Consider the following 13,701-nt stretch of genomic DNA (forward strand, 5'->3'; position numbering starts at 1 on the left):
TATAAAAAAAATTGAAATAAAATGTCTTTAAATAATAATAATAAATATAAACAGACTTGAGAACCCGTAAATTAACTCAACAATCCAATAATGCAAACTCTAACAAATCACAAGTGTTAAAATTATAGAAACTAGTATATCAATTCATTCAACCTGATTTCATTTTTGGAGTTTCATTTTAAATTATTATTTTTACATTGATTTAGAGGTTTATATGCTATATTCTAAATTTAATCAAGTCAAAATCAAGGGATTTTTTTTTAAAATTAAAATAAAATAGCTTTAAATAAAAATAATAAGTGTAATAGACTCGAAAACTCCTAAGTTAACTCAACAATCTAATAATCCAAACCCTAATGAAATGCGGATCCAAGAACTATAAAAGAAATCAGTACATCAACAAATTCAGAGTTATGCAAGGAACAATCATGATGTTGCATGACAGCTAAAGATATTCAATTCATTCAACCTGATTTAGAGTCCCAAGGTTTGGATACAATTGCTCGTATCATCATATAAGCTGCAATGATCCCTTTCTCTCTTTGTTTTTTTTGTTCTTGCTTCAGATTGTAAGGATAGGCCTGCTGCAACATACGCAGAATGACTTGAATCAATGGATCCAAAACTGCCAACGTGAAGTTTAAGTTCATGTTCTCTGATTTGCATGGGACAAGCCTCGGAACTTCTACCCTTGTGAAAAGCATCAGAACATGGCTGAATAAACAGCAGAATATAAAATTAAATAGCCACATTATTATTATTATTATTATTCCTTACCGTGCACCTCTTATATGGTTGACTACCATTGCAAGGATCCCACGGCCAAATATTCAATGAATTTTGCCCTTCGAAGTGCCAACATATGCCCTTCCCTTATCTTAAATAATTGCAAGAAATAATATCAAGCATTGTTCATCTCTTACAGTCTGGTTTTTATTGCCACATGTATTTTTTAGTATTTTTAATGTGGTAATATTATAAATAAAATAATTATTTTATAAATCATTATAACACTAAACACATATTAAAGTGATTTTTACTTGAAAATATATAAAAATAATAATTCTTTATTTTTAAAATTTATTTTTAACATAAGAAATCAAATTAATTTTTAAAAATAGTTAAAATTTTTTAAAAAACTAAATACTGTTCAAACACGTAGGAGATCATAAGGCGGCTAATAAGACAATGGCAGAATAATGGCTCGCGATTAACAAGGTTGTCACCCTAATCACACCCATAATTTCTTCCCTTAATTGTGATGAAGTGACACTTACAAGTGCTTTGTGCTTATGGATTTTAGTGCCAAAAGGGTACAAAGAAATCCTATTGAAAATTCTTCCCACCGGACTCGAAGATTAGTTTAGAAACTGGTTATTTGACTAGTAATTCGCTATTTAATTAAATATATAAAGAATTATTTGTATTAATAAATATAAAAAATAAAGTGTTATTCAATTTGTTTTTGTTGTAGGTTGAATAATTTTTTTAATGCAAAATAATTAATGTACATGTTTTATTAATGTTTTTTATAACATAGAATCAAGATATTGATGTTTATATATAATAAAAAATAGTTAATGGTTACAATTAAATATTATGCATCATTTTTTAAAAAAATAAAAGAAAAAAATTACAATACAAATTACAAAAAAATAAGAATAAGAATAATTTTGTTTATGTTTTTGAAAGTATTTTTGGTTTGAAAAATATTAAATTAATATTTTTTTAATGTTGTTTTTGATAATTTTAATATGAGAAGATAAAAAATAAATAAAATATGTAAAAAATTATATTAATATATTTTGAAAAACAGTAACATGACGCCCAAATGGTAGAATCTCTCGCTGGATTTTCCAATCGAGAGAGACGACCCAACCAACCGTCTTATGTCTCAACTGCCCACGTGGCTTGCATTTATTAATATTGTTTCTTGATAACTTTCTGAACGTGACCACTTCCTGGAAAAAGGGGCTCTTGGCCCCTGGCCCTCTGACAATTTGACATCAGAAAGAGAAATCACTTCTACTTAATTTGCTCAATATTATTTTGAAATTCACTCACAAGCCATATAATGTATCGGGCTCCACAGCCAATAAAGATTCAACTCCATTTTTACGTGAAAACTAGGAAAATCTTATGATGTTTAGATATTAATTAATAATATCTTATTATTTATTTTATGAACTTATCTTACAATAAAGATAGATATAAAATGACAAAAAAAAAAACTATGATCCTCTAAAAATTATAAGAATATTTTTATCTAATTTTTTTTATATATATATATATATTTTTTACTATGATCCACTAAAAATTATAAGAATATTTTAAAATGGATTCTAGAAGTAACTAATAAAATATCACTAGTTATTTAAAATGGATTCTAAAAGTAACTAATAAAATATCACTAGTTATTTTCCAAGCACTATAATTTTTTTTTTAAAAATACACCATGTATTATTTTATTTTTTTATTTTTCAAAGTGATCATATTGGTTTTTTTTTCAAATGCCGAAAAAAAAATCCAAGCATAGTTAATATGTTTTCTAAGAGATAAAAAATTTAATCATGAATTCAAAATCTAGCATTTATTGACGGATATTTTTTATAAAAATATTAAAATGGCTATATTGACTAGAATAAACCAGAATTAATAAGTTAATCTGTAACCTGAATCATAAGACTATAATAGCCATAAAAAAACACAAATTGAAATAGACTATATTGTTTAATTTTCAACCAACTTAATATTAAAAGATAAAATAAAAATATTCAATTAAAAAAAACTCAAGTTAAGTTGCAAGACCGACCCAAGTCATGTATTTTATTGGATTTAATAATTTTTTATTTATAAAATCATTTTTTATTTAATTATATACTAATTAGGTATATGATAACTTCTTTTTTTTTTATTATCAATCAATTTTTTTTCAAGTAAAATAAAAAAATAAACCTATGAAAAACAAAATATTGCAATGGGATGTCAAGAAAATATAAAGTTTGTTAATTATTCCTTTGATCTTCGTCAAGAAAATACTATCTAGCATTCTATTTGAGAATGAAGGTCACACAATTACTTGAGATGTGGCCGGACGGGCAATGGACTGTACCTGCAAACTATTGCAATGGGTTCATTGAAGTTATCTACCTCGATAATGGAACTACACAGGTAGTTCTAGTTCACATGTGTGGTCTCTGTATCTGCCTTCCATGTTAAATTTCAATTGGACAGCTCTAGTGATGAACGAGGATGTAAAGATTTTCATGTGATTCCATGCTACCCTAATACAGGCTTTTCAGAAATCTCATGTATACAATGCGAATCGCTTGCCAAAATTCCCATCTGAAAACCTAATTTAGACACATCAAATAACATGTTGTGACCTATGATTTGAGAGTCTAAATTGAACACCTTAGAAACCATCTCTATATTTGTGAAATGGAAAATTTCATTGAATTGATGATTGTTTTTAACTACCTTTGGCAATCAAATGAAACATAATAGACTCATTTTTTCTTGTCGGTGTTTCATAAATGGTGATTGAAGGGGGGGAAAAAACTTGCAAGGACATAGATTGAGATCCCACATGAAATGGATCTCCACTGTATTTCAGATTTATTAACACGATGAAGATAGTCCTACTTTTAATGATTTAAGATAAACATTCTACCAACTGACAAATCTAGTTCCAAATTTAAAGCTCCAATCTCCTTTGATTTTTATGATCTATCTTCAGTCTAAGCATTTAGATTCTTCCTTATCCTGAAATGGTGAACTTCTTAGGACTCCATTTTTTATCTACATGAAAAAAAGTGATTACTTTCACTTACAATGATCTTTTTTGAGGAGCTTCCTCTTCATTTTATAACCAGTGAGTCTTGACACATACAAGTTGTGCCCGACAGTACAGTGTTACCAGATAATCTATGAGAGGTCAAGAGACAAGAAGGAAGGTGGTATTTTATTGCAAGACCAGCCTTCTCATTAAAGCATGGATACATGTTATCACATGGAAATGTTCATTTGCAGGAAGGAGAAAACCCTCATGGAGGAGACAGAAGGTGGGTAACAAAAGACGTGTTCCTATCACACAACAAGAGAACCACCTAGGTTCTCCACTTGGCAAGTTCTTGTCCAATCAGAATAACATGTCCCCCCCAACATACAATTATCCTACAAAAACATTTATGGCCGTCCTTCAGATGATGCAGCCACATGGAATTATATGGGATTTACCAGGCACCAGCTGCTAATGGCACTGTGTAATAAATCGATTTTTAAATCTTAAGTTCTTAAGCAGTCACCTCCAGGTAGGTACATGAAGGCAGAAAAAACATGAAAGCTTGCACATGGTCCCATTTATGGAGACAAACCCGTAAGATGTGAGAAAGAAGTTTGTGGACGTAATTTTGGTTACCACTCCAGGTGATCGGGTCTAAAATCATGGTCTGAAAAATCATCTATTGCGGAATGCAATTGATTTTGGAGGCTTAAACAGGAAGCAAAATGTATTTACTCTTCTGAAATGCGGCAGAGTTTTATTCCCCTAGCCGTTTGTGCATGTTTACAGATAAAAAAATAAAATAAAACAACACTATGATCTATTCAAACTTAAGATCCACCAAAGAAGTATTGAACCACTGCTCTAAGAAGTATTGGGGTTGGGGAAAGGACTAAACTGGACATGCCTTTGAGAATTGAACCACTGTGTCCATTAGCTTTCAAATTTCCTACATGTGCCGTGTACAAAGTTGACACATGAAACCATAATCGTTTTAACTTTAACCCTAGGTAGGAACAGTGTTAAGATCCCATCTATCAGACTATAGCCCGGCAATAGTAGTAAAACACATGTTCCAAAAAAGTAAAATGAAATAGCTACTTAAATCTGTTACTATCTCCCGACACCCCTTCTGTACGCATATATGGACATAGATTTGTGATTTTATTGTACAGGTATAAGAGAGAGATAAAACGAGCACATATGTGCTAACCTTTAGAAAGGAAGTGGGGAATTATAACCATTAGCATGTGACCATCGAGCAACCATGCCAAGATGTCATACCAGACCTACTCTCTCTTTGCCAGCATCTGCTGCCATAAGGCACAAATGAAATCATGACCTTCATAGCCTAGTTCCAGGGTAAAAACCACACATGTTTCAAGAATTATCAACCGAGATCATAAGTCAGCTACAAGTAAAAGTAAAAGACAATCCTTTTTATTGCAGTTGACCATGAAGTTAAAGTTAAATAGCAGGGTTCTACATGATTATTGGAAAAGGTGACGGTAAAGACAGCTAGCGACAACATTTAACCACCACCATCACAAAAAGATTGGGAGAACAACTTATCAAGCAGAGACATAATACATCTGCCCTTCCCTTCTGTAAGCAGAACATATAGGAAAAAAATTTCAACAAGATTTACTTCAATATGAAATGGACACGGGTAATGCTAAGAAACTCAAGGAATGGTGCGCTGGTAAAGAGGCAGAGCTCCCAAAGCCTCACGTTCTGCTCTCTCCTTCTTCACCTGCAAAACATGATAAAAAGACTCATTTAACACAGCTTGTGAAGCAGGATTCAGTTAACTTAAGTTAGACATTCTTCAATAATGTCTCCAATTTAACAACTGTTCTGTTATTGTTTTTGCAATAACAAAATTTACATCTAATCATATTCCCCAAAATAAAGCAATAAATGGAAGCATTTCTACCCCAAGCTTATTTAATTCCTAAAATTTTTCTATATATTATTAACAATGTTTCCCATGTACTTGCATGCACCTTATGCTTTCATAAATGTATGAACAAGCCCCCTCACCCCATTTCTCTGAGAAGGGCGAGATAACTCTAGCAATCTGCCTAGGTGAACAAGACAATCAGTAACCAAATGCTAAATCATCTAGATGATGTACAAAATCCTCATGAAAGAAAGCAGGATAAAAATCCATAGTGCAACAAAATATTGTAAAAATGATTTCAAGCTTATTCGTTTTCATAAATTTGATCTAAAATTGAACGATTGATTTATATTATGATGAAAAATGATGCCAAAATCTGCAAAACTGACACAATATCTGTCTTAACCAATCCAAATCTTAGCAGATGATGTAGCATTAACATCATCCAAGATAATGCATCCAGCATGCATGCAAAATCACATTCCTCAATGAAATGAGTATCACAAAGGTCAAAGCAGCAGCTTGGGCACCAAACTGCTTCACAGAACAACTCCCATATCATTCAAAAGTGGTCCAGCAACAAATTGAATGAAGCTATAGATCAATTGGTGTAGCTTGCTTCCAAATTTAGGCAAGTCCATCTATGACCAAGAAATTCATGCTCGTCATGATACAATTTTCTGAATATTCCTAATTTATGCAACTTAAGATAACCTCTATACGAAGCTGATCAAATTCTATTTGCTACCTTCTATATAAAAAATCCATAGCATAGGAGCTGGATTAGCTTCAATGCAGTACGAACACGATAGCAATTGATCAATTATAAAATTAAACCATCTAGACAAACAAGAAAAATCTGCTCGAGATCGAACAAAGACACAATACCCTGCACATACTCATAAAAAAGTAAACCAAAACCGAGCACCTAAAATCAGTAGGACACTTCTATGGACTGAAGGACACAGTCCAAGAGTGAAGTCATGTCCAAAACTAGTACCCAACCCAACAATAATTAGCTTACAGTACACATTCACCACTTCTAAAATTTAACATGCACCACAATGTTCATATAACATAAATTCACATCACAAAGATGCGAGTATCAGAACTTCAATGGGAGAATAAACACAGCTGCATGTCATTTTGGTCCAAATATAGGGTAAGAAGGTTAATGCATTAAAGGTAATGGTAAAGAACCTGTAGAGAGAAACCTACTCTCAATCAAAGAACTACCACTACCAGAAGAGTATTTTCTTTCGTTGCAGCAACATGGTCCACACACAAAATACACAGCACCATTCTTTCAAGTAATGAATCATTCGTTACTAATTGCTAGTGAAATAGACACAGGAGAGCAACTAGTGCATTATAAATTAAGAGTAACGGGACAAAATTTTATGGAAAAGCAACATGAAAGTAACACTAACGCTTTTGTTTTATCTAGCATGTAACAACTCCTGATGCAAAAGAGCTCAACAGCAGGAAAGTAAAGTAAATATGAAAACAATCATCTACTCATCTAGCTTATGACTTGATAGCCTAATTCAAACAAAGTAAAATTACACATGCAATAGACAAGGATGCTAATTCACTGCAATTTATGGACTGCACGCATGAAATAATTCATATCAGGTATATGCATACACCCACAAACATTTAAAAAAATACAAACACTTTGGGGTTCACCTGCAATCTACAGAGTTAAATATAAAAGAAATGAAAAGGAAAGGAAATTTATACAGAATAGATAGAGATATATTTAATTCAAACAACGCTTACTAGGGTCAGCATTTCTTGCAGGTAGCTCCTGAATGGTGTTTGCATTGCCTACGAAAGTCCAACATAAACATGCAAAAACGCATAAGACCTCAAATTACCATCAAATAAAACATAATGCATACCAAATCCAAATAAAAAACAGCAACAACAACATCAGGCATCCTTCGACCAAATGCATTTATAATCCAACACATATGCCCACACCACCACGCCTCATCATGTAATCACACGTTTGAATTCCACAAGATGCAGAATAAACTAATATACCTTTTAAATTATTTTTTTTTATAAAAAATGAAAAATGATATGAAAAAAATCCAAATATAAATACCATTAATCAAAGTACAATTCTAAGAAAACAAGAAAAGATAAATATCATTTAATAACAAAAATGTAATAGTAATTAGCAGTTAATAAATAAATAAGTAAATAATAAACCTGAAGGTCCTCAGGGAGATACTCGTGCTTCATGGAAAGGTCCATGGCACGCTTAAGTCGCTGATTACGCGCGTCGACGATCTCTCTCGGGAGCCGATTAAGCGCCTCCTTGATATCCAGATCGTAATAGGGGTCGTACAAATCATCGTATCGGAGCCCTGAATTAATCCAATTAAAAAAATAAAAATAAAAAAATAATAATTCTTTGAATTTGTAACTGGCATTGCGTGGGAAAAAAAAACAGTTAGGGTTTTGAATAAAAGCAAAAAGGCAACTGACCGTATCTGCGAAGGCGAGAGGAGAGAGCTTTCATGTGTTGTTTGGCAAGCCAGTTCTTTCTTGGATCTATGAACGATTGCAAAAACGACGCCATTCTGGAAGGTTCCTGTATTTTCTCCCTCTTGCTTGGAGCTGCAAGTTTTTCAAAGCTCCTCCTCTCTCCTTTTTATTTTTAGTTATTTTTTTCTCATTTTTCTGGAAGAATCGGGTAGAGTTCGTTGGAGATTTTCTAGGCCCAATTTTAATTTGTTAAAACGGGCTGAACGAGCCCAATAAAGAAAGGCCCATATTGAAGACCATTAGTTCAGTTTATTCTCCATGTGTATTAAGACGGCTCCTTGCTTCAAAAGTCTCAACCCAGTGATACCGACCTGATTTAAATAAATAGAAATTATTTAAATAGGATATAAACTTTATTAAATTCTCTCAAAACTAATATATATATAGGTGGGTGCCCTAACTAAAAGCAAATCGTCGTGAGAATCTCATGTGGCTGTGAAAGACGACAGCAGCAGAAACTTTTCGTCGGCAATGGCCCTATCTTCACGGTATCGTGGCCGAGATAATGATGGTCAACGACGCCGTTTCCTTTCAAGATAAAACAGAACGAATCGATGGCAGATTCTTTTTTCAGCGAACAGAATTGAAAGATTCTTCTGATAAACAGCAGCACATGTGAGGATCCTGGCAACGCACAATCACCACAAAGTTCCAATGCAAAACAACACAAGCGTCGAGCTCTTTCATCCAAAGACAAATAATTTATTGGTTTTTTTTATTTTATTTTCTTGATAAACAGTCAGATTTTTTTTTCTATTTCATCCCTTATTCTTTTCAAATAACATTATTGAGACCCTTTACAAGTATTTATAGGATTTTTTTTCTTATAATATTACTAAACATTTATTTTTTTATTAGTCATTGATGTTATTTTTTTGGGATTTGTTTTTAATTTTATTTTCATTATCTTTTTTATAATTATATTATTAAATTAATAAAGTTTATTTAACTTATTAAAAAAAAATTACTCTTTTAAAAATATTATAATTACCTAAACATCTTACTTTTTTACTTTAAGTTAAATCTGATCTGACTTGCATGCATCGCATGTAATTAACCTATGTAGTCAACCACTGTTCATAGATATAATTTGCCAGTTTGGTATTTAGCTTTGTTTTGTTTTGAACATACTGCTGCATGCATGAATAACTTTTGCTTTATAATAACCCATATACAAAGAAACGTAAGTATCCAATATCAGAGGATTGCTAGCTAGGGCAATCAGCCAAGCTCTTCTTCTTCTTCTTCCTTCTTCCTTCTTCCTTCTTCCTCCTTCTTCTTCTTCTTCGTCTTCTTCTTCTTCTTCTTCTTCTCGTGGGTGTTACTGTGACTCGTATATTGAGTTGACAATCCTACGACCAGTATCCACGCATTAGTTCAAATTGTAATGTAATTACTACTTTCCCGTGACTGAAATGGAGAGGCCACTTTCATGTTTGGAGAGGGGAAATCATGTCCTCGACATGTTTCTCCTGATTGGAGGCCTTGACAGTGGAAGAGCATCGCCTTTATCATTGATTTAATGTTGTCTACCAATATCACATTTGACTGAATGCAGACAGCTTTATAAAATCGATGGCCCATGAAAGATTTAAGGATCCGATTTGTTGGTTGCCTTTGAGAAAAGCATTGCTTCAAAGACAAATAATCACAGCAACTATTCGACATGGACAATGTTGGAAGAGCTCGTACTTTGTAATAAAAGAGAAAAAAGGAATTGAATTTGTCCCGCGTTCAGATGCAAGATTCTCTCCAATGTGTTAACATAATTATGGGTCGACCTTATAGATTATAATGTGATATTTTAACTTTTTTTTTTTTTTTATGGAATGAAATTGACTTATCGATGCTACTTTCATATATAATATCTAGAGTTTGGTTTGGTATCATGGTATAATATATTTTAACTTTCTAAAAATACTTTAAAAACCACGTTATATCACAAAAATAAATACTCCATTAATTTTTTTTATGGCTTTAAAAGATTTTATAAAGAGTTAAAAGGGCATGCTTTAGACATCACAACAACATCGGCCAATCAAGTTTGCGCAGCATTCATATAATTCAACATCCCACGTCTTGGTTTGGACCCGCATGATAGATTTCGGATCAACACCGAATTGATCAGTGTTTGGAGAAAACAATAGTATTTCAAAGCTATTATTATTGTAAAGCTTTCTATGGAGTGCAGTACTTCAAAGCTTCTTTTGCTTATTGATCCACGAACAAATGATTAGATAGGCAAAGCTTTAGTGCTAGTTGAGAATTCGGACCATCTTTCCATTTTTCCCATGTTAACTTCAAAGTTGTTCGATTAATTCCAAAACTAAATATGTAACATTCGTTGGTGAACAATGCTTAACATGTAAAAGTTCTATGGGTTAATTTAGGGTTCGACCGACTGTGTTTAATCAGATTAAAACTTAATTTAATTATTTTAAATTTTATTTTTTAAAAAATATTAATATAACCTTAAATTAGGTTTAATGCTGGCTAAATCAGTTTAATAACTTTGAGTTGAAGATAGCTCCAAAATAAAAATATAACAAGTAATTTTACTTTTATATATTTTGGAACCGCATCATAAGTTGAATTCAATTATTTGTAAAAAAAAAGAAGACAAAACAAGAAGACTGAAAAGAGAATAATGACAAGATAAATTAGGTTTATATAGAACAAAATAATTTTAATCACTCCATTGTGTAACTGATTCATATACTAAATCATAACATGATTAGTTTGAACTAATACGGCATACATATAAAATATTGCTACTATGATGCAAGCCTTGACTTGACATCTCTCTTTTAAAAATTTATTTATTTATTTATATTTTTTTGCAATAAGTTATGGAAATTAGGGTGTGATTTTGTTTTGAGAGTTAATTATATTGAGTTATTGGTCATTTATTCTAATATAAATTGGTTAAAATTAAATCTTATCAAACCTATCATAAAATTTTATACTTGCCACTTGATATTTATTATCCCTCTAGGGGAAATGTTGACATTATTGTATCCATATAAAATTACTATTTCTTTGAAAAATGCTTTATGTAAAAATTATATTATATTTTAAAGTCATATAAAATTGAATTTAGGTAGTGCATTTATTATCTCTCTGGGGCAATGTTGACATTATATCCATATAAAATAACCATTAAAAAATCATTTTAATTCCTTAATTTTAGGTGCATTTTCATCTTAGTCCCGATATGGCCTCATGCTATTTTTTTTAAGAAAATAAATACTTTTTAACATTCATAAAGTCCCATGATAATTATAATCTAACACCCTAACAATTTAACCTAGCATTATATCCATAGTTATGATATTTATGTTCTATGAAAATTTTAACTTAGATCTTGCTATCCTTCATTTTTATATATATTAGTTGATATTAGAATTCAATGATTCTTGATGGTTTTGATTAGAAATCATAAATGATATATATTGGAGTTATTGAATAACTATGATCGAAAGAGATTTTAAAAAAGAGCATGCTTGTGTACAAAGAGATGAAAAAATTCCTCATTAAAGAGAACACATACTAGAACTAGTATGTTGTTTGTGTTTGTGTTAACTATTGTTATTAAAAATTCTAATGATGAGATTCATGATAAGACAGATCACACAAAAGTATTGTGTTAAAGATTTATAATGAGATAACTCACATAAAAATATTGTGTTAAGAACTTACGATGAGGTAGACCACACATAAAAAAATTTTCATGATGGATAATGGTTGTTGACTAAGGTTAGAACTTGAAGATGAGTTTTTTCCAACCTGAAAAGATTGATGCAATAGCTTTTTAAAGGAAATAAATATTTTTCTTAGTTAATTTTATTTTTTATTTTTCTTTATTTTTGTATTATTATAATATTCTAGTTTTATTTTTTTATATTTAAAGGAAGTATTTTTCTTATTTTATTTTTTTATTCAACATTATTAGAGTTTTTTTAATATAAAAAATTATAATAGTTTTTTAACAAGGAAGACTAAGATGAATAAAAATTATTTATTTTATAAAAGTCTCTTTATACTTGTAACATTCTTGGTTTTTAAGGATTTTGGTTTTAATCAGTAATAAACCTATTATTATATATTCTTGTATGCGTCATGACCTTTACTAGTAATTATATATTCTATGCAGGGGCGGAGTTAGAAAAAAAACCTAACAGGGGCAAATTAAAAATTAAAAGGAACAAAGTTAAACTTTTAATTATTTTTATAATATTTACAGGGAAGGGGGCTGGGAAAAAAATTTCCTCCCCTGCCTCTGCCATACAAGAATATATAAAAAGAATATATAAAGAGAATATACAACAATATATTAACATTAATTTCTTGGATACTCATAGAAAAGGATCCAAGAAATTAATGTTAATATATTGGGAGATAATTCTATTTTAAAAACTCTTAATTCTATTAGACTTTATTAATGTTATTGAAAACTCTATATTTTGCTTCCAATTTGAATTAAAGCACGGCATCTCTATCTACATAAATTAACCCTTATCTAACCATTATTTTTGGGCAGATACCCAATCATTTAATTATTATAACCATTGCTAATAAATTAGTGTAATTAATAGTAAATTTATTCAGGTTCAATTAATTAACAAACTCTATTATTCGTTGTGTGATGGAGGAGGACAATTAATTTTTGATATATATAATAATTCTTTGTGATAAAATTAAATATTTGCATAAATGTTTAATAATAATAATAATAATAATAATAATATAACAACAAAATTATTAAATTCATGATTTGATTTAAGATCCAGATAATGAGATTAAACCATATTAAACCATGTTTGTTTTTACGTTTCAAAAGCGTTTATAAAAAAAATTATTTTTTCAAAATTTGATTTTTTTTATTTTTTTATTTTAAATTAATATTTTTTGGTGTTTTTAGATTATTTTGATGTGCTGATATTAAAAATAATTTTTAAAAAATAAAAAAAATATTATTTTGATACATTTCTAGATAAAAAACACTTTGAAAAATAATCACAATCACACTTCTAAATAAACTCATGAGTTAGTTTAGATTTATCTAAATAAATTAAAATAAATTTAATTTATTTAAAAAATAAAATAAAATTTTAATCAAATTGACTAAATAATAAATTAATTTATGAGGTAAATTAGATTAATCTACATCAATTCCTAACTAACTTTTTTTTTTAAAAAAAACCTTTATTTGGATTAGGAATAATGTGTAATGTATGCATTTATTAGTAAGAAAGAATATAGTCATGTTTATTTTTGTATTTTAAAAATATTTTTTAAAAAATTAATTTTTTTAATTTTTTTAAATTAATATATTTTTAGTATTTTTGATTATTTTAATGAGTTAATATTAAAAATAATTTTTAAAAATTAAAAAAATTATTATTTTAATATATTTTTAAATAAAATTAAAAAAAAAAAAACAATCACAAGAATT

The 13,701-nt window shown here is 29.8% G+C and overlaps 1 protein-coding gene across 2 annotated transcripts; it reads right to left on the reverse strand.

Moving 5' to 3' along the window:
* Positions 1-5,202: 5,202 nt before the first annotated feature.
* On the reverse strand, positions 5,203-8,388 carry LOC105127072 (cytochrome b-c1 complex subunit 7-2). 2 transcript variants are annotated; one of them, XM_011028187.1, is made up of 4 exons: positions 8,187-8,385; positions 7,908-8,065; positions 7,470-7,517; positions 5,203-5,537 (listed from the first exon to the last, which is right to left on the reverse strand). In XM_011028187.1, the coding sequence occupies exons 1-4, from the start codon at positions 8,278-8,280 to the stop codon at positions 5,469-5,471; spliced, it is 369 nt and encodes a 122-aa protein (XP_011026489.1). In that variant the 5' UTR covers positions 8,281-8,385; the 3' UTR covers positions 5,203-5,468. The 2 variants fall into 2 exon arrangements, with proteins under 2 accessions (XP_011026489.1, XP_011026490.1); XM_011028188.1 differs by lacking the exon at positions 7,470-7,517 and having other exon boundaries at positions 8,187-8,388.
* Between the last annotated feature and the right edge of the window lie 5,313 nt (positions 8,389-13,701).

The sequence above is a fragment of the Populus euphratica genome, unplaced genomic scaffold (assembly GCF_000495115.2).
Source record: "Populus euphratica unplaced genomic scaffold, PopEup_1.0 scaffold50.1, whole genome shotgun sequence".
Lineage (NCBI taxonomy): Eukaryota > Viridiplantae > Streptophyta > Magnoliopsida > Malpighiales > Salicaceae > Populus > Populus euphratica.